General features: G+C 46.9%; 2 protein-coding genes and 2 pseudogenes across 16 annotated transcripts in view; 2 read left to right on the top strand and 2 right to left on the bottom strand.

The window, feature by feature from the left end:
- LOC123378949 (zinc finger protein 530-like) overlaps window positions 1–27,123 on the top strand; it is a 42,397-nt gene that overhangs the window by 11,835 nt on the left and 3,439 nt on the right. For 3 of the 15 annotated variants that reach the window (XM_045047320.1, XM_045047323.1, XM_045047324.1), the window contains 2 exons: window positions 22,325–22,381; window positions 23,557–24,186. The exons of 2 other annotated variants lie outside the window; for them this stretch is intronic. In XM_045047320.1, the coding sequence (XP_044903255.1) occupies window positions 22,325–22,381; window positions 23,557–23,978 (479 nt within the window). In that variant the 3' untranslated portion in view covers window positions 23,979–24,186. Of the gene's footprint in view, window positions 1–5,863; window positions 7,230–19,303; window positions 19,517–22,324; window positions 22,382–23,556; window positions 24,187–27,123 lie in introns of those variants that run through there. 10 more of the 15 variants (XR_006590845.1, XR_006590853.1, XR_006590854.1 and 7 more) reach the window with 9 other exon arrangements.
- On the bottom strand, window positions 7,831–8,259 carry FELCATV1R-PS46 (vomeronasal 1 receptor felCatV1R-ps46 pseudogene; annotated as a pseudogene).
- Window positions 17,912–18,079, bottom strand: LOC111558161 (annotated as a pseudogene).
- Window positions 24,117–25,474, top strand: LOC101096860 (zinc finger protein interacting with ribonucleoprotein K-like; the record flags this gene model as incomplete). Its single annotated transcript, XM_045047333.1, is given in 2 exon segments — window positions 24,117–24,558; window positions 24,561–25,474. Coding segments are annotated over 2 exon segments (696 nt in total), but the record flags the coding sequence as incomplete, so codon positions are not given.

The following is a 27,123-nucleotide window of genomic DNA, read 5'->3' as shown; positions in this document are numbered from 1 at the left end:
TCAGCTTCCCAGCGGGCGCTAAGTGTTCCTGTAGCTCGTGTTTCTGTGTGCATGTTTTGTGGTCTTTTGCATGTATGGTTTGCAGTGAAATGTGTAGGAGCATTTCACTAAAGCGGACTGTTCTCCTTCCCCTCAGATAGCATTCTGTACCCGAATTTTCCAAGTTTCTCTGGAGAGAATGCATACTCAGCATCACTATGAAGGCTAAAGGAGTGAATTTCAGTGATAAAGTTTATCCAAGAGGAGTGACGCTGTTGTATTAATCATTATTTTCTGTACATTTTGATATTTTTATGTCTTAAATAACCTTTTGGCTGGGGCTGGCCAATTCTTGGTGATACCAGAGGGCCCAGCCGGGAACGTGTCTCTGCTGTGCAAACGGACCAGTCTAGAGCCACACCTCCTCCGTGTGGCCCACGCACCCCACCAGGCAGTATTCCTCGGCCTGGGTCACTCCAGGACCGGGTGCCAGGCAAGTAGGGACCATCCCTGGGCCTGAAGCCTGCTGAGATAACTCCAGCCAGCCAGTCCTAACCTGCTCCCCTGGCCTTGCCTCGCCTTCTCAGAAACCTCGGGAAAGTCTTCTGGCCCAGGTTCTCCACTGCCTCGTGCTTCTTGACCCAAACCTGGTCTTCCTTCTGTGGCTCTGCCTGGCTCTTCCTTCAGTGGTGCTGACCTCTGTCACTACTCGGGCACCTTTGTACACGGAACAGGTGCAGTGAGGGCCGCGGCTGCCCGCCCGGACATCCCAGGCTGCAGATGCTTCCCTCGGGAGGGCGCAGCTAGCCGCCGCCACTGCCGCTTTCTGTGTCTGCCGTGTGCCGCCGTGACGTTCCAACCTGAACCGTAAGAGAACCTTGGAGGTGCGCGGCTCTGGGGTCTGCTCGTGTCCTAGGTGCTGGTTCCAGGTTGGCGGTGGCTGTAGTTCCCTAGGTTGGCGCCTTACCTTGAACATCATGGTCCGCTGGGCCAAACCTCATTTGACCCTGAGTTCCTGGCAGTGACCTGGGGTATTTGGGTGTCTGGCAAAGGCTCCCACAAGGAAGCAAGGACAGGCTTCCTCCAGTGGGGCTGTGTTGGGGTTGAGTCTGGTCAGCCTGCCCACCGGTGCTGAGGTCTGCAGAGGGCTCCTGGGCTTGCCCTTCTCAAGGGCATTCCTTGCGGGGAGTCTGGGTATTGGTCCCCATGAGCTATAGATCTGCTTTCAACCAGGCGTGGGTCCCTGGGATTTGCAGGGGTCTGCCGGGGCTCCCTAGCACCGAAGGCTGCCCTCCTCATGGGAAGCCAGAAGTAAATGTTTCAAAGGCACATCCCTTGTTGCTTGCTTTACTGTTGTCACGATCCGTCCCCCAACCAAGTAGGATATAAGGGATCCCATCCTTGGACACTTGTGACTCCTGTTCAATTTTCAAAAGGTAAAAAGAAAAACCAGCACTCCCCCTTAAGCACCTGAGGCTTCTCTGCTTGTTAGAGATGACAGATGTCCCTGTCACTGCTGGGGCCCTTGTAGGTGCCGCTGCCTGGTAACAAGCTAGGAGTCTCCGTAAGCCAGAGATCCCTGAGTCAGGATGCTGCCCACATTGCTGTTTTGCATGTAGACCCCCGGCCCCTCTGAGGGTGACTGGGACCACCAGGAGCTGGGCCGATAGACACCCAAAAGGGAAAAAAGGGAAACACTGGGGGACATACAGGAGACAAAAGGGGAAATGGGGTGGGGAGTATAGACAGCTGCCTAGAGACAAAGTCATTCTAAAAGATTTTGCCTAAGGAAAAAAAAATGAGGGGGCACCCGGATGGCTCAGTCCGTTAAGCATCTGACTCTTGTTCTCAGCTCAGGGCTTGATCTCAGGGTTGTGAGTTCAAGCCCCGCATTGTGTTTGTTCTGTGCTGGGTGTGAAGCCTACTTAAAAAGAAAATGGGGAGATGAGCTGTCCAGGGGAGAGTTGGCCTGGGAGCACCAGGCCTCTTAGCTTACCCCCATGCCCCTTTTTTCTTGTAAGCCCGAGACACAAAGTAAAGAAGTCACCTTCAGGCAACTCAAAGCGTGAATCAGAGGTAGAGACAAAGGAAAGAGGAGTAAAGACTGCTCTTGAGGCAGCTGCAAGCCCGAGTTTGGGGGACTCAACCCTACGTGCTGAGCAGATGCCAGGACTAGTAGCAAACGGTGCTGGCCCTCAGTGACTTAAGAAACACACCCTCGGGGCGCCTGGGTGGCTCAGTCGGTTAAGCATCTGACTTCAGCTCAGGTCATGATCTCATGGTCCGTGAGTTCGAGCCCCGCGTCAGGCTCTGGGCTGATGGCTCAGAGCCTGGAGCCTGCTTCCGATTCTGTGTCTCCCTCTCTCTCTGCCCCTCCCCTGTTCATGCTGTGTCTCTCTCTGTCCCAAAAATAAATAAACGTTAAAAAAAAAAAAATTTAGAAACACACCCTGAGATAATGGGGAAAGAGAGTAATAATGTATACATACGTTTAATACTCTAACATTCATATGTAATAAGTTGTGTGTTCATATATGTTATAGCAAAGTGCTGCAATGTGACCCCATTTAAGAATTAAAAACCTCAAAAAAAAATTAAAAATCCAGAATTTATACACCAACAAATTTCTGTAACAAAAAGGTAAAAAAAGAGACTGATTGGGTTTTGTGCCTATAAAACCTAGATTCTTTTTTTTTTTTTTTAATGCTTTTTATTTTTGAGAGAGACAAAAAGAGTGTGAACAGGGGAAGGGCAGAGAGAGAGGGAGACACAGAATCGGAAGCAGGCTCCAGGCTCTAAGCTGTCAGCACAGAGCCCGACGCGGGGCGCAAACCCACGAACCGTGAGATCATGACCTGAGCCGAAGTCGGACGTTTAACCCACTGAGCCACCTAGGCGCCCCATAAAACCTAGCTTCTGAAGGTACTTTAACATTTGCTAAAATGCACCAAATGACAATTTCATGGACTTAATTGATACTGTTATTTAAGAATATTCTGGTTACATCTGAGGATCCCACTAAATTTAAACGTTGTGCCCTTTGTCGCCTTAGAAAGTAAATAAACAAACAAAAAGTAAATAAACATAAAATTGGAGGAAAAGCGAGTATGCCTTGGTAGCCTTGCCTCAATTTCCCATAGTCATAGGACCCATTGCTTTAAAATCAGGTATGGACGCTCTGACAAAATAATGAATTAAAGCCTTTAACAATTCCAAATTGACTTGATGAAAGGAGACGCCATAATGCCTATTTGGAATATTAACATGGCCCAATGTAAGTTAAAATAAGACCTTCAAGGGTTAAAACTTACTGTGTGAAGACTAGTTGATAAAGGGGGTGGTTTCCCCACTGTTCTACCACTTGACAGCCCAATTTTGCTTTTTCTGGATTCTGGAAATAACCGGGTTCCTCATGATTAATTTCTACGGCCGGGATGCTGTGGTCCCATCCATGAAGGCCCCACGCCCAATATTATTAAAATTACTGATTCTGTTCAATCAGTAACTGATCAGTATTTTGTGCTTGTCGATTTGGCTGACGTGTCCTGTTTATTTCAGCCTATTTTAACCGCCTCTCAAACGCAGTTTGTTTCCACTTGCAGTGGGACACAAGACTCTTTTCCCAGTTCACACACGGGCTACAATGACAGCTTTGCCATCAGTCTGCACACGTCCACCTTTCTCCAAAAGCACAGGTGTGACACTACATTGATGCTGTCCTCCAAGGAGACTCACTTGACACACTTATTGAGGACATGGAAGTCCAGCGTTGTTTAGTCCTTTGGGTTCTAGTGCTGACATACTCCTCGTTACAGATCTCACTTCCAAATTCAGATCAGCAGGCATTCCTGCTGCCACCCTCGTAAACTCGTTTCCTTAGAGGCTTTGGCAGCCTCGCGCCTCCTGGGGTCTAATACTTTGGATGGGCATTAGTTGTTCGAGGGCTTCTGACACAAGAAACCCCCTCTCCACCTTGTGCCGTACACCATTAAAACCACAACGGGGGTGGTGGGGGAAGCCACAAGTGACTGACTATGTGCCAGGCCGTTCTGGAAGTGGAGGCTCACATAGACCCTGAGCTTGTGACCCTCCACACCCAGTTGCCCGTTGCGTTTTGGGTCATCGAAACACCACCCCACAGGCTCCTCTGTTTGTACGTGAACACCAGGAGGCCATGTTCCTCAGCCTCGGTCATCCCAGGGCCAGTCCGCCTGGCAACTCAAAGACCACCCTTATGATTCAGAACCCACCAAAATTATGCAGACTAGTCATTCCTAAGGTGTTCACCCTGCCGTGCCTTATGTTTTCTTCAGAAACCCCCAGTAGAGTCTTCTGGCCTAGGCTCTCCCTGGGCTCCTACTTCTGTTTTATGACCCAAATCTGGTGTTCCTTCTGTGAATGCATGCCCTGCCTCCCACTTCTAGGGGAGTTGTGAGGGACATGAACGTTTTCTTTCGGTGGCATTGACCTCTCGTGTCATTACTTATACATTATGCTTTTATACCTGGCACAGAACTACTGTCAATAGGTATTTTAATAATCTCTATAGAGTTAATGAAATTACAGTTAAAATTCTTAAATTTTCTTTTTCCCCAGGGGAGTTGAAAAGCTTACTTGGAAACTAGTATTAAAAATAAGCATATGGCCAAGAATAGTCAAGACATGTAACGAGGGCTAATCATATATTTTCTGTGGTTTGTTATTATGACAGGATATTATATTTATATCCATTAAGGCAGAACAGATTCTTGGGTTCTACCAAATGTACCCCTACCCCTTCCCACCTCCCCGCCAATCTAAAAACTCCTTTATTCCTACATAGAGATAGGGAACATATTGAACTTATACCAGAGTATCCTGAGGAGTAAACTGAGATACTTGAAGAAACTAGTGATAATAGAAGCAGAAGATTAAAGCATTTTAATACTTTCTTGCAGGAAACATTGTTCTTATATACTTTTTAATGTTTATTTATTTTGAGAGAGAGATTCCCAAGCAGGCTCCATGCTGTCAGAGCCCAATGTGGGGCTTGATCTCATGAACTGTGAGATCATTACCTGAGCTGAAATCAAGAGTGGGACACTTAACAACTGAGCCACCAAGGCACCCCTGTTCTTATATTTTCTTCTAGAAAAGTTTCAGACGTCTAGAAATGTCATAATAATACTTCAGTGAACACCAATACGCCCTTGAACACCCATCACCTAGTGTTTACACATTAGTAACATGCTCACTCCCATCTAGCACCCCACAATACTTTTATGTTTATCATCTAAGCATCATAGCAACCGTGTTGCTATCAAGTTTAGGAAATTTAACATTGATAAATGGTATCTAATAAACACTTCCATTTTTACCAATTGCTAGAGATATTTTCGTTGTAATCTTTTCTGATCCATGATCCATTCTAGAGTCATAGATTTTGTTATGTATCTCAGCCTCTTTCAATTTGGAGCACTTCAACCTTTGTCTTTCATGGAACTGCCTTTTTGAAAATTAATGGTTATGGGGCGCCTGGGTGGCTCAGTCGGTTAAGAGTCCATCTTGGGCTCAGGTCATGATCTTGCGGTTCGTGAGTTCAAGCCCCTTGTCGGGCTCTGTGCTGACAGCTCAGAGCCTAGAGCCTGCTTCAAATTCTGTGTCTCCATCTCTCTGCCCCTCTCCCACTCACGTTCTGTCTCTCTCAAAAATAAATAAATGTTAAAAAAATTTTTTCAAAGGTACAGAAAGAGTACCATAAAGCCATCTAAATAATAGTCCAGAAGGGACATCATTGAGGACCAGACTAAATGAAATGAGACCAAAGAAAAGACACTCATGTTCTAAGTTTCTATTATTTTCCTACTTTTAATCATGTTTTGTAACATCTCCTTTTCATCCTGAGATGCCATGAAAGCATGGTGTCCACAGGACCCGAGACGACTTGAGTCCAACCGTTCTATACAAGCTTCACAGAGACTCTGGAAAAATCAAGGTTATATGAAATGATTTTGGGAGAAGGACATTAGGTGAAGCAGCCAGAACTGCAGCCAGTGGAGAGAAGAGAGAAAAAAGGGAGAAAACCATGCTGGCCAAGAGTGAGTCTCACAGAAGAAAGAGCTCATGAAAATGGTCTGACTCTTACAGAATAGAAGAGTGGAAGAAAAATAGGAATGCTACACACCACGGAGAGTACTATTGACACATATATACTGATTCAGTGACGTCTTCAGTCAACTGAATAAATAATAAAAGTGAGATTCTAGTGATTGATAACACGGTTATCAAAAGAAGATTCAAATACAGAGACCAACAAGACTTTAAAGGAGGAAGAGTATAGGTCAAGTGAAATATCCTGATTCCAGGATGGAGAATATGAACAAAAGACCAGAGGTGGACAGATGAGGAAACAGACTGAACAAACAGATGACCGTCCACAACAGCAAAAGACCTCAGCAGTCAACACAGAGCAGAAGGTGGATGTAAAATGGGCACATCCCGTGTGATTCTTAGAAGGAATGAAGTATACAGAGGAAACCCTCCTACTAAAGGCTTCTTTTCTGAGGACTGATTCTGAGAGAGCTTAGGTGAGGAGCATTAAGGAGGAGAGAATAGGTTCAGAAAGAAAAGTTGCAGAAGAATTGAGACACATGAGAATCGGCACAGCCGCAGCCTCCTTAAGGGGGTTACAGTAGCATCACTATCTTTACTAGAGTTTGTGATCCCATGTACCAGAGCTCTGACATCAGTCACCCTCGTGAAAGCTGTTTCTCATGCACACTTCACAAATTGCCCAGTCCCACCTAGCTCAGCACCAGGTTTATGTGGCCCCTTTCCCTTCCAGCCATCCCAATCCCACTGGAGCACAGGGAACATTGCAGGGATGCATATATGGAGTTTCTGACTGGATTGCAACCACGAGCAAACCCAACTTTGAAATTCCACTCTTCTGTTCAAATATTGTGTGATGCCCCATGACTGTTCTGAAGGTATCATCAAACAGCTAGCTTACTTCTGCAGTTGTGTTTGGAATTTATTTGAGGGCATCCAAGTGGCACCAAACACTTCTGGACTCAGTGGCAACAACTTGAGACCCAAGTGACTTAAGTCTTCTCCTAGTGAAACTGCAGGGGGGGTGGGGGGGGAGAAGCTTTATCGTAAATGTATTCCTAAAGTCTTTACTAGCCCATGCAAGAATGAGAGAGGAGAATGGGATCTCATGTTTTTAGGAGTTTGTGTATTTAATCAAATAAAGCTGAGAATATATTTAATGACCATGTTATTTCAAATGATTCTAAAAGGAGAGAAGGGTAGAGACAGGAAATTTAGCAGGACTTATAAGAAAGAGAGGTTTGTTTGTTTTTGTGAGAAAAATACCCACTTCTATTCTGCTGTTATGGGATGTGTACTGCAATGTAGAAGTGAGAATACCTCCCTTTTTTGTGCCTAGCTGTTGGCTAAATTACAAATAATTTTATGGGGCACCTGGGGGGTTTTGTCAGTTAAGCATCCCGACTCTTGATTTCTGTTCAGGTCATGATCTCACGGTTCTTAAGATGGTGGCCTGCGTCAGGCTCTGCGCTGACAGCACAGAGCCTGCTTGGGATTCTCTGTCTCCCTCTCCCTCTGCCCCTCCTCCTCTCATGCATGAGTGCTCTCTCAAATAAATAAACAGAAAAAAAAAAGGGTCAGGCTCACCCTGTCTTGTTCCTGACTCTGTTCTCAATCTGACTTGTCCATAAAGTGCTTAAATATATGGGAGGAAAGATGAATTTATAAATGGACAATATTCAGAGACCTACATTCTAACATTTGTAGTGACCTGACCAGTGTATGGAAATAGCTTCTTTTGCACAGTGGGCAAAGTGGAGCCTAAAGAGAAAGGAGCACGAGAGGACCGAGGGTGGGGGGCATACTGAGACTCACCAGCCACAACTGGGTTCAGCAGAGTGAGCCAACCAAAAGGCAGAAGGATGAAGACAGTGAGGTAATGGAGACAAATGTGCTTACCTGGATGAGGATGCTCTGGGTGATTTTGGTCTCAGCAGAGCATTTGGGGGACAGGTTTTTGCTGTGAATGTGGAGAACGTCCTGCATACGTCTGTACAAGATGAACACTACAGAGCCACTAGCCCAGACCATCAGGCCCAAACGCAACACATCAGTGGGAAAAAAGAACACTAAATGCAATACGTATATGTTTCTGTTAATAAGTGTCAGACCAGCACACCAGGTCTGTTCTCTGTGATTGACTTTCCCTTGCGTCTGTAATACGCAAAGGAACATACTATTTACCAGCATGTGGAGGGTCCAGCAGACAATAATGGAAAACCTAAGTTCGAGCTTTGGCCTCAAACTTCATCCGCTAGGGTATGCTAGGGCTAATTGTGTAATTTCCTTTTCAGACTGTTTTCCCTTCTCCAAGAGAAGTTCTTTTAAGGACCACAGGTATTGTCCATCACTGTGTGATGATCCTTTAATCACATCCAGGGTTCAAACAAAGAGCAGTAAATGTCTACATTTTGATGACTGTCACTCAAGTACATAGCGGGTGCCTGTGATCAGAGAACTTACCAAGTGTCGTATCCCTCATCACACACATGGAGGTAACAATAGTATGACTCCTGCTGATCCTTAAAGCGGAGTCTGAAATTCTAACTACAGAATTACCATCTAGTAACTAGATGCCCTCCTTGCCAACCAGTGACACTGATGATCACACCAACTGAAATAGGAGGAGTCAGAGACGGACGTAGGATTTCTTAGCTGCCGCTGTGTTCAGAAGTGTGGTTCATGCCTCAGAAAATGTCCTGTCTCTATGTGTGGAAGCGTGTGTCAATACCAGTACCCACCCTGGTAAGCAGAGTTACTTTGCAGACGTTACACGTTGTTACTCGAATACAGAGACCTTTTCTTCTGAGCCTCCGTCTCAGACTGGTATAGAGAGAGTCATCCACAGTGTTGCCTTTTTTTTTTTTTTTAAAGGAGGCTGGACCTGTGGTCTGTGGTGACAGTCACAACAATCAGAGGATGGGTGGTGGGGAATCAGTAAATCCCTGAGGCATAATTTGAAATTCTCTGATCTCACCTCACGTTATCCAATCACCTGGTGCAGTGACGGCAGTGCCTGTCTGGGAAGTTGAGAATAACTCTGGAAAGCTTTTTGTCTGTTCTGTCAATTAGCAGGGACAATTCATAGTGGTTAACGCCCTCCCGAGAAGGGAAAGACATTAGTGAGAGAAACTTTCCTGTGATCTGTGGAGACTGACAATCTGTCCCCAGAGGGGGGGCAATGAATAGTGAGATCTAGGTCAGGAGATGCTGCGGACCGAGGAGAGAGTCTGAGTGGACTATGTCCTTCCATGATAAAGTTTGTTCCAAATTTATCATTAATGTTAACCATTCTTTGGACCTCAGAGAAGCATCTTTATTCATGATGTGAATAACAGAAATAACATCTTACAAAAGAACCAGAAAATGAGTTGTTGATAAGGGGAAAAAGGAAAAATGGGAGAGTATGGGATTGATTTTAAGAAAAGAGCCTCAAGCATCAAAAATGCTAGAGTGGCTGTAGAAGATACTAGAAGGCTGGGAAGTGACCGTAAACGTTTGCCCGCTGTGCTAACACTACTGCCACAGGAGTTGTAGGTAGAAGCCTATTGGCAGCAGGCCGCCTGCAATGAGAGAGAGAATGGAATGACAGGGTGCAGGAAACCACTCTGGGTTACTAAAGGAAAAGACCTAAAAATCTCTTCCTCTCCCTCGACCCCTCCCATACAACTAATTTGAAGTGCACGAGAAGTGCAGAGAGAAAAAAAAAAGGCCAACTCTCTCAACTCATCAGTCGACATTACTAGTCAACGTATGAGTCAGAGCATGTCAGTCTTTTGGTTAAAACCCGGCAGCGTTTCTCAGTTTTTCTGAGAAAAGGCAAAATGCTTGCAGAGGCCTGGAGAGCCTCGCGGGACCTGGCCCCGTGTTGCCCTGTGACCGCTTCCCCGACCAGCTCCTTCCGCGCTCCCGGTCCCGTGGGCACGGGCTGTCGGTTCCGCCGAACACACTAGCGCCCGGTGCCTCTGCTTTGATCACACCTCCTCAGCTGCCCACCGGAGCACCCCCTCCTCTCTTTTCAAGTCTTCGCTCATATCAATGAGGCCTCCCCTTACCACCCTACTGAATAGCTCATCCTGTCCCCACCCCCGCGCTACTCTCTAACTGGTCTGGGCCGGTTTCTGGTTTCCTTCTGTGGTCTTACACACTGAGAAGAATGGGCAACCTGTTAGGTGCTTCACAGAGTTGAGTGAACAGTGCCTAAAGGTTTCTCCACTTCCTCCTGGTTCCTCTCGAACACTGGCAATTCCTTCTCCTCTCCCCCTCGTTCTTCTCCTCTTCAAACCTGTTACTGTAAGTGGTTCCCGGAAACAAAAGGTAACCCTAGTTGGGAGATGGGACCCTCAAGTTGGCCGCCAACGCAGCCCTACCTTGTTCTCAGCGTCCATCCCCCCTGCCCAGACCTCACTGCCCTCACCTCCCCTGTCGTCTCCATCTGGCCCTTTCAGGCCTTGTGGTTATGCTTGCCCTCGCTGCTCCCGCCTCCGCTCTCTCTGGACAAACTAGTACTGATTAACAGGGTATAGCAATTGAAACACTTCACAAACGTTCTTCGGAGACAACCTCAAGTCCCTGTACAGGCAAGGTCAGTGCAGTTACAGATGACACGAGTCACTTCCCAACAAGGGGCTGACCTCCTGGAGGCCCGAACCTTTACCGTGAGGGTAAAATGCCCCCTTTCCATATGTGCCCTATGACCGTGATGGCCACTGTTCCTCCCAAAGAAATGATGTAATTTGGTAAATAGATTTTCTTTTTTGGCAAAACACAGAAATAGAATATTTATTAGAAAACCTAATATACCTGAAACTAAATAATACTGTATGTGAATTATACTGGAATTAAAAAAGAAAACCTAATAAATACCATGTGGAAATTTAATTATCTTGCTTCTCCTGAGGTTATAATATGAGCCCTGATAATTATGGATAAGAGGCATATTTTCTGAGGGTTCCTGAAATGTTCAATCTTTCTCACCTTCCTGTCCCAGGGGTGCCTGATATTAACCTCTGTCTTGTCTTCTATTGCTACATCTGGAGTCTTCTTCCTAAGTAAATACATTGAACTCAGTGTTTTCATCTTCTTACATGTAAGACATGTAAGAACGTGCTCAGCTCATAACTTCTGAGTATACACCTATTATCTCATGACAGGTGAATGATTCATTGTGCGTGTGTGTGTGCATGTTGTAAATGGGGGAATGAGTTCCCTTGTGGGAACTTTAAGAATCACTCAAACAGGGATGCAGAAATTACACTCACGGAGGCATATGCAATAAAAGGTTTGTTATATTCACATATCCTAGACAAGGGAGACCCCATACCCCACTCAAGGAGCCATATTGGAAGTGTGCCCAGGGATAGGGCTCAAGCAAGTATGTGGGGAGCCCAGAAAGAGAGTGAGGACCCCTAGGCAAGTGTCTTTACTGAAGGAAATGGGGGGATACAGAAGCAAAAGGCATGAAGGGACTTTATTGATGTGATTGAATGTCCCTAGGTCACAGTCAAGGGAGGGCAAGAGGAGGAACGTGTGGCAGTGACCAGTGATCACACTGTATGTACAACTGGTCATCCGGTGGGGTGCTCATAGTCTATTTGTAGGGATGATGAGGCATCAGAAAAATTTGAAGTTTTATCAGTTTACAACACAATCTATTTTGTGATGCCTCAACATCATTAACAATACTAACTAGGATGGGTACCGCTTGTCATCTGGGTTGTGGCGATATTAAGAGTCAGTGATATTGCTTGACTTAGCCACATAGACAAATTTATTGATAAGGGTGACAACAAGGAAAAGTCCTATGAGGCTTCTGAGGAAGGTTTGGAACCAGTGGATGAAGAACTGTGGAAATCCTCAGTGTAACCATTGCACACTGGCGTATGGTTTCGTTAGGGAAAATATATTGGGGGGGGGGTGTCAGTACATACATACATACATACATACATACATACATAAATAAATAAAATAATCTTTTAAAATAAAGTGCTGTGCCTGGGGTTTGGGGCTTAACAGAACCCACAGTTGCCATTATTAGAGTATAATGTACCCATGAGAATGTGTTGTTGTGCTTAACCAAAGGGAAGGAATGGTTGTGTGGTCATGGTTGTAGATTATGGTAGAAAACTGAAGGAGTATGGTAGGAAATACATCAAAGAGTGGGGGACTTGTTTGAATGATATGAGGCAGGTACCTTCTAGGGGAAGCAATAATTTCTCTTAATTTTAGGAAATAGCATATGTAGTAGTAATCTCTACCAAATTTCCCATCGGGCACAGGAGCATAGGCATGTACACTTTAGTAGAGAGCAAAGAATATACCAGGACCAAGGGCCAAGTGGATAGCAAGCTCAGAAGATAATAGCATCCCTAATATCAAAGAAAGGAAAGCAATAAATGTCTTGTGTCTAGTTTGTGCTCTAGGAGATGCAATTTCTAGGTGTTGCTGGAGGTTTTAGTGCCTGGGTGTAGCCATCTTTGATGCAGGGGTGAAGTAATTTCCAATAGAGAGGCCTTAGGTTTGGCCCATGTCATCTGAGACAATGTCATCTCAAGTGGTGAGATTTGGGGTCAGAGTGATGTGGGATGGGGGTATCATTTCCCAGTGGGTACCCACTCAGTAGATGTGGGTCCCAGCATTTGCCACATTGAGCTGAAGCAATGGCTTGGGCCTCTGGCTTGTGAATTAATGAAAAGTAGACCAGTAATGAGAAGACTGATGTCACAAGAATGGATTGTAAACACATGAAAGCACCCAAAGCAGAGTAAGAGGATCCACGGTTAACTCAGTGATGCCCATCTGTACCTGACAAGGTTTTGTAGTGGACTTTTAGGTTCAAATGGGTCCCATTTCTAACGGGAATCTGCCTGGCCTGTGGGATCTTCTGTGGTTAATTTGTCCCAGGAAAGTATGGGTCCTCCATCTGGCCTTCAATGCTTATGGATAAATAGGTTAAGGACCAGAGCAAGACAGAGAATATTAGGGGTGTAAACCTAATATTGGGTTGGACTGGAATTTGAAGAAGAGTTGTCTGAGGAGACCACTCTGGCTCTCAGTTAAGCCAGTTATCTGGGAACTATTAGGGACATGGAAGTTCTATTGACTGTCTGTTACAAGAAGCCAGCATTATGTATTTTGAGAAGTGAAAATGTATGTCTTGCTTACAAGTAGTACAGTGATGGTTTTAACTGTGGATGGAATAAAGTATTCTGGCAATGCCTTGTATTGTGGCCTTAGGATATATAGAGGCATGTGTGACTTTGATTTATATTTTGGGCATCTGTGAGTCAGGAGATAGCCAGAGTTATTTACCTTGAAGGGAACATTTTTTAGGTAATAGCCCAATCATTTATAATAAATATGAAGAGGGGCCATTGCAGGCCAGGGCCACTGGTACTGAGACAACTACCCGATATCTGGCCAGATGTGCTGTTTCTAGGGTCCCACCCTCATCAGGGACATCCTAGCTAAGGGATGGAAAGCAGCAACACTCCATTGGGCTCGTCACCTATGATGGTTAGCGATGTCATTTACTCCTACATCTGTTCATTCAGTTAATCCCAAGGGGTTCCCCGTGTAGCCAAGGGGTCTGGGGGAGGGTTAACCACCTTCACCCTGGCATCTGGAAAGGGACTGAGGGCAGCAGAGGTCACCTCCTCCAACAGATGGAATATGCCATAGGGCCTCGGTTTGGTTCCATCCTGTCTTAGGGAGGCCTCGGTAGCTGTGCGATGCCTGTGGGGTGCTGTTTCCATGCCCCACAGCATAATGAAAAGCTGGAGGTGGAGGGCCACAGGCTCTCTGCTGAGAGTCTCCCCTTCCAGCAAAGCTTGGTGTGTGGCTAGTTATTTGTTGTTTTAATGATGCATCTACCAAGGCTGAGAGGGGTAGTTTTTTGCATCAGAGGCACTGGGGTAGCTAATGGCTGTCATACTGGTCCAGACACACCAGGAGGCAGGAGAAGAGGTTGCCAAAGCCTCTTAGTGAAGGAGTTTCTGAGGACACCAGAAGTGGCTGTTGAGTTTAATTTATAAGTAAAATTTGTAAATGAGGACTATGTTGCCACCAAACCCCAAGGACTAAATGCTGGACTTTTTAAAAATGTTTTTTTTTTTTAAGTTGATTTATTTATTTTGAGAGGGAGCATGAGAAGGAGTGGGGAGGGGCAGAGGAGAGAGGAAGAGAGAGAATCCCAAGCAGGCTCCACACTGTCAGCGCCGCCCCACGTGGTGCTCGATTCCATGAACTGTGAGATCATGACCTGAGCCAAGATCAAAAGTCAGAAGCTCAACCCCCTGAGCCACCCACGTGTCCCTAAATGTCAGACTAAATATGTGCATCAAATGAATCTCCTTGAAAGAGGATGTCATCAATATAATGTCACAACCATGCTTTTGGAGGGAGGTGGATGTCGTCAAGAACTGTGTGCAAATTGTGTGTGATGACAAAGCTGTTGGGATAGCCCAGGGATGGAGTAGCAAAGATTTATTGTGTCCCTTTGGAAATAGAAGCAAACTGCATTTGGGGGCCTGTTAAAATAGGCTGAGCTGAACAGAACATGTTAGCCAAATCTATAAGTGCAAAATATTTGCCAGTTATTGATTGAGTAGAATCAGTACTTTTCATAATCCTGGGTGTTAGATATGGGGTCTTGATGGATGGGACCACAGCAAGAAGGTTGTAGACATCCACCAGGCGTTGTCTCACCACCCCCAAGATTTAAAAACAGGCAAAACTGGGCTGGAAAAACAGATAATCACCCCTTTGTTAATTGGGTTTCATATAATAACGTTTTTAAAATTTTTTGTTTATTTTTGAGAGAGAGAGAGAGAGAGAGACAGAATGCCAGCAGGGCAGGGGCAGAGAGAGAGGGAGACACAGAATCTGAAACAGGCTCCAGGCTCTGAGCTGTCAGCACAGATCCCAAAGTGGGGCTCGAACTCACAAACCATGAGATCATGACCTGAGCCAAAGTCCGCCGCCTAACCGACTGAACCACCCAGGTGTCCCTCACGTGATAGGTTTTAATACTGAAGGTCCTGGTTTAACTTATACTGGGCCATATTAACTATTTTAGCTGGGTGTTCATGGGGTCTCATTTATCAAACCAATGTGCAAGTGTCAAAACTTCTTTAATTTTATTATTTATTATGTAGAGCATCTCTGCCTAATATGAATATTTTAGGGCAACAGCTACTATAACTATGGGAAAGACTACAGTTAAAGTGAGGCATAACCATTAAAAAGTTTTCCATTTAGTCACTTACTTTAGGTTATAGGGGGGTGCAATAGATAAATTGAACGGGGTCCTCAGTTGAAACAACACTTTGAGCCCCAGGATTGATTAAGTGCATAACATTTTGTCTGCTGGTGTATTTCAGCACATGTTCATTTTGTAGAACTAGATTGCACAGGCAGGAAAGCCAGTCAGTGCCAGTTTGATCTTTTTTGTTATAGAAATTCTTCAGTGTATAAATTTTGGATCCTATTGGATCAGATTACGGAACTTGTTATGCGTATGCACACCAACACACACAATTTGTTTGTTTGATCGCCTTTTCTCTTTCTTCGCCCGAATCTAGGGGTCTGTTTTTAAAGCAGTTACTAGTCTAGAGCTAGCATTAAGTTTGCACACCTGGCATTTGCTTAGTGCCTAGGGTTTGTAAAGTTCTATTTTCCTCTCCATCTTGGGCTCATAGTCCCTAAAGTGGCACACACACCAGCACCCCCACCCCCCCTTTTGTTTTTTTACTCTGCTCTTGTCTCTGGTTGATAAGCTGAGAGGGGAAGGGGGAGGAGAAAGGGCCCCAGTCTCTTTGGGCAGCAGCCTTCCCTGGGAAGGCCCCAACCTCAGGATAATCTGCCCTTTCTGCCTTTTTTCTTTTTCTTTTTCTTTTTCTCTTTTTCCTTTTCTCTTCCTGCTTCTCCTCTTAGCAAAACCTTTAGAATGGCTCTTCTCTGTGGGTGACTAATTGATTCCCTCCTCGATGGCTGTCCACCTGACCATGTTCCCTTAGTTCTGAGTGGCTCCCCCTCCAGCAGGGCGTCCCCAGCAGCCTCAGAGGTGTTGGGGGCCACGAGCGACCTTGGGAGGGATGCGGGGTAAGGTAGGAGCAGCCTGGACCCTTTAGGAGGGGCTGGGGAGGGCTGTCCAGGGACGGGCCACCTGTCCCCGAGGGCTGCTGCAGGCACCGGGCTCGGCGTACGAGTCCCCCGCCCTGCAGCGCTCTGGGGAGGTGCGTGGCTCAGTGGCGGGGGACCTCCTGACATCGCAGTCACCAGAGGCGCGCTGAGAAGTATCGCTTTGCAAGCCGGGTGGCTGGGCATCCTCATCCCGGTGCATTGTGGGGATGGGGACAGGGCAACTTGGCTGCACGCGGAAGGCAGGGGCAACAGGGCAGCAGAGCAGCCCGGAAAGCCAACAGGGGGGCCTTCCCGGGGGATGGGGGTAGGGGGAGCCAAGCAGTAAGTGCGTGGGCAAGGGCATCTCTTGGGGACTTCTCGAGTTCTGATCATCCCCTCCTTGTGGGCCAAGTGGAGGAGTAACCCCCCTTGTGGGGTCTTCAAGGCTCACTCCCACACGGCAGCAGAAATTACTCTTGGGGAGGTACGAAATTAAAGAATTTTATTATACTCACAGGTCCTAGAAGAGGGAGCCCAGGTGCAGTCGCAGAGGCCAGATGGGAGGGGAGCAGAAAGGAGACAGAGACAGAGACACAGAACGAAGAGAGACAGACAGGAGTCACAGACAGGGAAAGCAAGAAGGGGAACTTGTGGCGCAGGCCACTTTGGTGCATTTGGTTACCTGGTGTTCACCTGGTGTGGGGATGTTGGAGCATCAGGAAAATATAAAGTTTAAAAATGTTAGTGGAGTGTGTGTGTGTGTGTGTGTGTGTGTGTGTGTGTGTGTGTGTGTGTGTTGTGCTTTTTTGATGGTTTTATCTTATGGACCATGCTCTGTTTGGGTGTCTGTAATAGCATTTCTCTAAAAACAGTGAGTGATAAGCATGAAACTGAAAACCTCCACCTTCTTTCTGTTTTATTTCTGGGTGCAGGATTCTCTTTATTGGGCCTGTGACATTACATTTGTAGTAAATATCTGTGACCAAAGCAAAGAAGGTTAAATTAACTTCCATCTCCTATTTAGAGAAATAGAAGTCATGTTAAATAAGAAGTGATATGAAGGTTGCAAGAGTTGGAGAGCAAGAATGACCAGGAATTGCAGATGGGGTTTGGTCTATGTGTGACCCTGACATATAGCCAGATGTAAAAGTGCTTTGATATATTCCAAACTAGGGACTTGCTTTGGATCTGGTGAATTTATTGGGATTTCTAAAGTTTTCATCCCTCTCAGCCTTTGATCAGTGATAACTTAGTCTGTTCTACCTGCTTAAATCCCAGCCAGAAAAACTGTGTGGTGGGCATTTTCCTCTTACTGTCCCTGAAAGAAAGATACCCCTAGCTTAGTCCCTAATTCTGTCTCTACAGTAAGTACTTTGATCAAGGAAATGAGATAGGACTTGATTTGTCCATGAATGACTGCAGTTCTTAAATGGCATGTTTGTCTAGAATTCACCAATATTCACAGAACTTTTATAGGCTGAATTCACCTTTTTTATTTAAAAATTTTTTGTGTCTTTCATCTCACACAGATTGTACATTTTTACATACTCTCTAATTATCTTTAGATTCTATTTTTGGCATTGCTTACTAAGTATTTGCCATAATTCTTGTAAGAAATACACACAGTTCTAAGTGGTTTATTTGTGTGTTCAGTACACATTTGTTAGAGCAGTGAGTAAACATGACCCCTCAAATTCTGTTTATGTTTATTCTTTTTTTTTTTTTTTTAACCAGGTCAATGTGTGGAGTGGGCGGGGCAAGCTCCTATTCCATCTCCGTGCTCCAAAAATTCATTTACTATGTTGTCCTCTGATAGAGGACGTATCAGATATTAAACTGATTAGAACAGATACTACACTTGATCTTAGCCATAAGGCTGAGAAGCAATTATGTTTATTCTTCTGGCTACTCTCAATGACCTCTTTAAGTCTCCAAGCCAGTATCGCTCAATGTGTTCATGAATGAAAAAGAATCACCTTTTGGAGACGATATCTTCTGAGTGACCAGGGTTCCAGCACAAACACATGCTCAATGGATTCTAGCTCTTCTCAGACTTAAATGACTTGCTAAATTTCATTAAAGTCTGAAATTTTTGCAACCTTCACTGATGGTTCCTGTCACTAACTTTAAAGAACTACATAAACATTATTAAAACTCTGTAATTTCTATGTCACTACTGTCTTTCTGAGATAATCTGAATTACCCTTGCAGAACTTTCCCTTCACTAATAGCAGAAATGATCGTCATTTCCCAGCAAGGCGATGAGATCATGAAGTTCAGGTGCTCCCTTCCTCTTGAGATTCAGATACCCCCTTAATACTGGGGTTCAGATGGCCCCCTTTGCACTCGTGCTTCCAGTGTGAAATTAGTCGCTCTCCATTTGAGACACACGGCAGATTCCTTAAAGGAATTGAATATCTTGGAATATGGGGAAAGAAGTATTCTACGGATTAAACGCTGGGATTAAACACTGTTCCGCACTGGATAGGACACAATCACAATATACAGGTGGGAGAGAAGTTTTCCGTGGGATCTAGAGGCAAAGCTTCACCCTGCCCAGTTTCTTCAGGGCAGCCCCACATCCCTCTTCTGTCTGTTATGAACCCGTCCACTCTTTTCCTCTTGTTCTTGACCAGATGCACTGACACTCACAAAAGTGACGCTAATGCTTGAGGTTACATGTGTATGAAGAAGAATACGATAATGTCGATTACTTTACAGCTAAGAATGTACATATTTTTATGTCGAAATGACTTTATGGAATGATATGTGCATTTGTATCAGTAACAGCCTTTGGTAGCACCTAAAATACTCTTTTTAGTCTCGGGAGCCTGTTGAGCTTCATGGGGTCTGAAAGCATGCTTCTGAGAACTTTTGGAGACCGCTTGCAGGCAGCACTCCCCACAAATCTGCGTAAATCCCTTAAGGAAGCCTCCGGGACCTTCGCATTCCCCGCGGAACCTAAGCCTCTGGGATTGTTCTGGTGCGGAGCATCTTCGCCAGCGCCTCTACTACATTACCCAGAGGGCTCCGCGCCGAGAGGCAGCGGGCTGAGCCAATGAAGGCCCAAGATAAGAGCTCTTCCGTGCGCTTACAGCGCTTCGGGCGGGACTTCCGGCGTCCTGGTTGTGGCGGTCGTTTTGGGTATTCCCGGTTTTTTTCCGTGGCGACCGACAGGGAAGGGGCGGGAAGAGGCGCCGTCCCCGGCGCGCCGACTGGGGTTCGTGGCTCGGCGACGCCGCCTGTGCTGCCCCGCGCCGGGCCCGGGACCGCGGGGTCGGGACAGAGTCCAATGGCAGTGGGCGCGCCCAGGGACCCGGCTGAGGTAAACTCGCTGTCCCGGGCCCTCCCCACCCTCCCCCCCGACAGACCCTCCAAGCCGGAGCGCCGGGCACCTGCTCGCTCCCTGCGGCCCAGGTCCCGGTGTCCGGGCCCGGGAGGCGCTCGCGGGCGGGGTCCCCGCGTCTAAGCGCCGGCGTGACGGGGTGCGGGAGCGGGCTGCAGGGGAGGGGCCTCTCGGTGCAGGGCTGCAGGGGGCCCCAAGGCGGGAGGATTCAAGAGTGTGGGGTCCGCCTTCTGCCCTCGGAGAACGGAGGATGTGCGGCAGGGTCACGGAGGAACTGGCGGGCTGGGGCGTGGTAGGGGCGCTGGGACCCATGGATGGTTGTGAAGACAAGAGGGACACGGTCTGATTTAGGGGTTTAAAAGTTTTCCAGGAGCTGCTCAGGGAGAACCGACTGGAATGGGGGTGATGAGGACAGCGAGGCACAGGGAGGTTGGGTCCAAGCGCAGAGAACTGGCAACGGGGAGCGCTGAGGACTGAAATTCAGACTTTAGTGTTTCAGCCCTAGGTCTGGCCTCCAGGGCTGGAAAGATGCACGGGAGGTTCGGGCCGGTTGAAATACGCCGTGGTCCCCAGCCTCTGTGACCTCTATGGCCTAATTTTGCCTGTAGGGCCCCGTGGCTGAAGTAGCACTCGTGGAGGGTGCCCCTGGGCCTCGCTGGTTTGGATCTTGCCCATATCAATTTTGGGATTGTGGTGTTCTGGGACTCTTCACCTGCCTCTCTGCTAGCCCTTTTGGTGTGGGGATCTGGGAGAAATCCCACTGCCAGGAAGTGATCTAGACTCGTCCTGAGTCCAGGCTGAGGGTTGTATGCAGGGGTTCTTGTTTCTGGAATGGAAGGAGGCGTAGAAGGTTATCCCAGGAACAGGTACCAGCGTGTGCAGGTGCTTGTTAGTGTGGGAACAGGGCACAGCATGTCTTCTTTCTCTTAGGAACAAAGAGCAGGGGACTGGAGTTAGTCTTGGAAATGGCTGCCTGAGAAGTTGGGCAACTCTAATGGACGTAATGGGAGATTGGGAGCGGAGGAGGGAGATGATCGTACCCAGGTCCAGACAGGCTCCATCGGGTTGTAGAGTGGAAAACAGACTTTGGGGGTGAGGGAGGAGGATGGGTGACCAGGGAAGAGGGTACTGGAATAGTCCAGGTGAGTGTTCGTGGACCAGAGTGGTAGCTGTGGAGGTGGGGGAAGTGGTTGGTATTCTGGATGCATTTTTCAAGAAGGGCTGATTTTGAGGGTGAGAGAGAGAGAGGAAGGAGTGAGAGATGACACTAGAGTGTTGGTCTGAGCAGCAAGAAGGGTGGAAATTCTATCAGCTGAGACTGGAAAATCCGTGGTAGTGGTTTTCACTGGGGGGTGGCAGGAGCTCAGAGAACAGATGACTGTGGCATCGAGTGGGCAGCTGGACACAGGTCTGGAAATCTGGGGTGGGGCTTAGGATGGAGACACCCAAAGGGGTGGCTAGCATGTGTACCAGGCCGTGGATGATACTTAGAAGATGGAATTCAGGTCATGGCAGTGGTGTTATCAGCAGGTCAGAAAGAAGATTAAGAGTTCTGAGGACTAGCTCTATTGCTTGGGTACCTGGTTGGGGGTTAGGAGGATCATAAATACAGATGTAGGAGAGAAGTGGCCACGAAGGGAGTATGTGGGGAGGATGGTCTTGGCAGGTGACCAAGACTTCCGAGGGAAGAGCGGACCAGAGACAGATTTGGAGGCGTCGGATTAATTGAGATAAGATGGGTTTACTATGACTTTGTGGTAAGCTTTGGTGGGTTCTGGGGGTTTTGCTGGTGGGTAATGTCTGGGGCAAATGTGGTCGTCTGTGAGAATTACTATGCCTGGTACCGGGATGGCTGGGCTTTGAAGGAGAGTAGGTGGAAGGAACATGGTTGTGGCTGCTGAGGGGACAGCAAGTGCAGCACAGAAGTGGGAGAGGGTCACGGGTATCTGAAATTCACATGTGGTGCTATGTGACTGACGTTGAAGCAAGGACTGGAGACAGGCGGAGAGGCCTTCAAAGCAGCATCCAGGGCTACCCCTGGTGTTGGGATTCGTCAGAGGTCTGGGGTAGTACTGGATCCTATTTGGATCTGCCCAGTTCTTTCTGGATGCCACGTACCAGGTAACCTGGCGCAAGTCCAGAGAGAGAGATGCATATGGTGTGGGGCAGGGAGTTGGTGGTGGCTGTGGGGGTGCAACTGTGGGGTCCGAAGGCGTGAGAGGGGTGCATGTGGAGAGAGGGATATGAATTGATGGTCCTGGGCCCTGGTACTGGAAACTTAGGGGTGATGGGTGACCCCAAATTTTATTGTGAGTCATGATAACAGAGGACTCCAGGGAATCGCATGGCAGGGAGAGATGCGGTCCTGGAATCCTCGGGCATATTCCCGAGTGTAGATGGTGTCTCTCTGCCTACCTGCCTGCACTTGTTGAGGGCTGGGCATTTGGTTAATAGAACCACGAAGAAAGAGTAGAACCAGCAGAACCGGGTTTCTCTGCTGAGGTGGGGAGCTTGGGAAGAGGATGGGCATGGGGTAGATGTGTGGGTTTGGATTGCGGGTCCTCAGGAGGCTGTGGTTTCATCTGTCCCCAACATGACAGGACAGTGTGACTTTGGAGGACGTGGCCGTGTATTCTCCTGGGAGGAATGGGGTCTCCTTGATGAGGTTCAGAGACGCCTGTACCACAATGTGATGCTGGAGAACTTGGCACTTATAACCTCCCTGGGTAAGGCCCTCACACCCACCAGTGACCTGGGTAGTAACTTTGCCTTTCTGTTTTTCCCGAGGGGCCGCTGTGTCTTTACATCCAGACCATGGCCACCGCGTCCTTCCTAGTCTCCTGGGTAGGTGCTGTTGTTGCTATGACTGGGCGGTACTGCCGTCTTCTCTCCCTGCTACCCCAGTACCCGCTGCCTTTCCTGGTAGGAAAGGGTTCTAGGGAATCCTAGGCAGTCTTGGCCATCAGCCGAATGGACCCCACCTGGCTTGCCCCCTCCCTAGCTGCGTGGCTTCTGCAGATCCCTGGTACCTACTTACCTCAGGTTTTGCTCCCTCTGACAGTCCTGCACGCCTGCACGTGCCAGGAATTGCCGTCACTGACACGGACACCGCTTACATGCACGATGAGCTGTTCTGTGAGACCTTTGTCTGAGGTTCTTTTTGTAACGTTCAGTTTTCTTTGCTTTGTCATGTCATAAGCTGGGCTGGTACAGGCCACTTACCTGTCCTGTCTTTCCCTTAGGACTTGGTTATCCTAGTCCTGTGTAGTTGCTCCGTTAGGGGTGTCGGGGAGAGTTCTGGCTGTTTCACAGAATAGATACCACTCCCGCCAAGGGACAAGCGGCTGGAGGGGGCCTGGCCCTGCTGAGTGGCAGCTGAGGGAAGACATGACATCGGGACTGTGTTCACATCATACCAGCAATCTGTTCAAATCAGTGTTTTGGTGCCATTTCCACTGGCCACACTTCATTTCCACCTTTTCTTCCCTGTTCTTGACGCTTGGCCAGTTTGTCCTTTTTACTGACTTCTGGCCCCTAGCTGCTCCCAACTTCCTGGCGTCTGTCTGCTGCCTGCTCCTTTCCACTGCTGCCTCTGCAGGGCTCCCGCATTGGCTCGTGTGTAGCGGATGGTGAGTGCGTATCCTCAAATGTCCTTGAACACCAGCTACTCACTAGCAATCTGACTTTTCTGTTCCTGGACCAGAGCTTCTTCACAACACTCACGTGTGAGCAACAGCCCTCCTGGGGGTCGTCCTCAGAGGAGCAAGTTGGAAACCCCGGCTGCCTCTCTCCACTGTGCTACATCCCATTCCTCCTCGTTCTGCCTTGCGAGGCCTCCCTACTTCCGTGACCTTTTAGAGTCCAGTAACTGCAAAACAGCCCCTTCCTCACCTTGTCTCCCAGCTCCCTCATCCTGAAAACAGCCTCACGCATTCATTCCTGGGTGTGTCAGGCACATGTTTGTAACGTGGCTGCCACCTGTCCCCACGTGTACTTGACTAGCGTTTCTCTGTTTTCAGATTATTTTTGTGGGATAGACAATGAAGAGGCCCCTTCTGGACAGAATGTTTCTCTGGGAAGAACACCACCAAGCAGGACTTCGGGGCCAAATCTATCCACCCAGAAGCTTCATCTCTGTGAGATGTGTGTTCCTGTCATGAAGGATATTTTGTACCTGGCTGAGCTTCAGGGAACACATACCAGGCAGAAATCCTACACACGTGTGGCACGTGGGAAACGATTGTGTTTCAGTGCAGATCTTCGCCAACACCAGAATGAGCACGGTGGGAAAAATCCCTATAGCAAGGACGTGGACAGGGCTTCCTTTGTGAAGACCTATAGAGGCCATTCATTAGGGAAGCCTTTCACCTGTGGGGAGGTTGAAAAGGACTTCCTGGCCAGTGTGGCCAGTGCTGTGAGTATACACAGCAGTACTAATTAGGTGTGAGGAAGCCTTTCGCAGTGGAAAAAGTTCTTACAGATGTGGCGAATGTGGAAAAACCTTCTGTCGTAAACGTACCCTTGTTCAGCATCAGAGAATTCACACTGGAGAAGGACTGTTTAAGTGCAGTGACCTTAAGCTGCACTTAAGGGGAAAACCTTCAGCTACAAGCATACATTTGTTCAGCATAAGACAGTCCACGCTGGAGTAAAGCCTTTTGAGTGCAGTGAATGTGGAAAGGCCTTCAGGTTTAAGTATAAACTTGTTCAGCACCACCGTACTCACACTGGAGAAAGGCCTTATGTGTGTAGTGAATGTGGGAAAGCTTTTGGGTGCAAATCCAAACTTGTTCAGCACGAGAGAATTCACACCGGAGCAAGGCCTTATGAGTGTGCTGAATGTGGCAAATTTTTTAGACAAAGCTCCGGCCTTGTTCAACATCGGAGAATTCACACTGGAGCAAAGCCTTATGAATGTGGCGAATGTGGAAAGTCCTTTAGCCAAAGCTCTATCCTCATCCAACACCAGAGAGTTCACACTGGAGAAAGGCCATATGAGTGCAATGAATGTGGGAAAGGCTTAGACAAAGCTCCAGTTGCATTCAGCATCGGAGAGTTCACACGGGAATAAGGCCTTATGAATGTAGTGGATGTGGGAAGTCCTTTAGCCAAAGCTTCAGGCTTATTCTACATTGGAGAATTCACACTGGAGAAAGGCCTTATGAGTGCAACGAATGTGGAAAATCCTTTAGCCAAAACTACAGCCTCATTCAACACCATAAACTTCACACTAGATAAAGGCCTCAGGAGTGCAGCCAGCACAAGAAAGTTCATTAAACAGTCTGCTCTGATTTAACACCAAAAATTCACGACCCACGTTAGTTTTATGAATCAGCAAATGTGGAAAAATGTTCAGCCAAAGATCTAAACTCATTGAGCATGAGAAAGAAATTCCACTTAAGATGGTGGCCTTAAACCTTCAGCGAACGTGCTCTTTGTTCAGCGTAACAACACTAGAGAGCATCTGTGCAGAGCCATCTGCTGTGTATTCCAGTTGTGAGAAGTTTTCAGGAGCTGCATTTCATATTCTGACCTGCGCAGACCTTGCCAGAATTATGTCACTGCCAGGTGGTAGTAGAAGTCATTTTGCCTCTGACACCTGGCAGGTCCTTAAGGCACGCGTGTCTCCTCAGCACGCTTAGGGAAGACAGATGTTTGCACTCTGTCTCCCATCCTCTAGTGAAAATCAATCTGATCCCCTGGGGGTTCTCATTCGCTTTCTTCTGACTAGTATGGCAGGGACCTGACCCACTTTTTGCTGAAAGGATCCAGTCTAGGAACTGCTGAGTTTGTAAAGTTTTACCTTCATGGTGTTAATTGGTCTCATGCAATATTTTTTATAGGTTTTCCAGCCTCCAACTCACTGATCTGGGACCTGTGTGTCTCACATTTGCTCTGGTTTGTGCAATAATAAAAGTCTTATTAAGTGACCTTTAATCTTAAGATTTTTGTTTATTGTGTGGGGTGGGTTGAAAACAGAATTGGGCTCTGCCATTGTGGAGAGGTGGACAGCTTTCTTGAGACATCATGGGGACAGTATGACATCACAGACTACCCATTCACTATAGTTTTTACCTTATCTGCCTTCCTGTCTGGTTTAAAAACAAACATAATAATAAATATTTGGTGTTTGTCCCTACTTCCTAGCACAGAGATTCTAAAACCCTTGGGGTTTCCTGAGTGATAAGACTGTCTTTTGTATGATAGTGAAATGACTCAAGATGGAGGCCAATAAAGGAACTTCAGGATCGGGGCTGGTCACCAGACATTAGAAGGTTTGAATTTTAAGCCCTACCTTTGACATCTGGGGAGGGGAAGGAGTGAGAGATTGAGTTCATCCACCAATTGCCAATGATTTAGTCAATCATGCCTATATAATGACACCTTGTTAAAAACCTCTAGACAATAAGGTTTCACACTATCCAGCCAGGAGGGGAGTGCACACTGATTCCACTGGGATAGAGGTTCTTTTGCTTGGGGTTCTTATGGAATTCACCCTGTGTACTTCTTTATCTGGTTGTTAACGTGTGTCCTTTATAGTAGTCTAATAGTAAATATAGCATTTTCCTGAGTACTGTGAGTTATTCTAGCAAATTATCAAACCTGAGTGGGGACTCAAGGCAACACTAAATTTGTAGTCAGACTGGCAGAAGTGGGGTTAACCTGGGACCCCATTTGTGGCTGCCATCTGAAGAGACAGTTGTGGGATGGAGTCCTTAACTGTAGGATCGAGTGGGGATAAGTGTCAGAATTGAATTGAATTGAACACCCAGTTGGTGTTAGAATGACACATTTGCTATCAGAAAAAGCCAGATACTGCATAAGGCCTTCTAAGAAAGGTCTGTGGTCCTAATTTGTGACCTGAGTGCCAGGATATTTTGTAGGACCAAAGATTGCCCTGAGGAGGGCACAGTTGTGACAACCAACAATGCTTTTGGAAGTGAAAAGGCTAGGACGTCATAATTTCGCCCAGTCATAGTGATAGAAATCAGCAGTGTTTGAATTATGCTTGAACCTGACATTAAGGCCCGATTCTCTAAAATGAATTAGAAAGGGACACCTGGGTGGCTCAGTCGGTTATGCATCCAACTTCGGCTCAGGTCATGATCTTGTGGTTCACAGGTTCGAGCCCCACGTCAGAGCCTGGAACCTGCTTCTTGGATCTGTGTCTCCCTCTCTCTCTGCCCTTCCCATTTGTACTCTATCTTGATCTCTCTCTCTCTCTCTCTCTCTCTCTCTCTCTCTCTCTCAAGAATAAAACATAAAAATTTTTCTTAATGAATTAGGAAAATACAAAGTGCTTAATCTTTCTCTGACTGAAATCACAGATATATGAGTATTAAAACCAGTTTTAAAAGTTCTCATCAATAATTACCATTAAGCTTAGAGTTCAACTTAAGGCTTATCTCTGCATGGAAATTTGATTGAGACCATTGATGGTGACTTCCTAATTGCACAACGTCCACCTACATTTTTATCAGCCCAGAGAAACTTTGTATTCTCCGTGTTCCATTTGCTCAGACACATATCAGAAACAGCCTCACTAGTTCTCTTTTGTTTTAAGGAGAACACATATTACAAAGCTA

Source organism: Felis catus, chromosome E2 (assembly GCF_018350175.1).
Source record: "Felis catus isolate Fca126 chromosome E2, F.catus_Fca126_mat1.0, whole genome shotgun sequence".
Taxonomy (NCBI): domain Eukaryota; kingdom Metazoa; phylum Chordata; class Mammalia; order Carnivora; family Felidae; genus Felis; species Felis catus.
The sequence above is the reverse complement of the archived record's forward strand: the minus strand, read 5'-3'. Positions and strand labels throughout refer to the sequence as shown.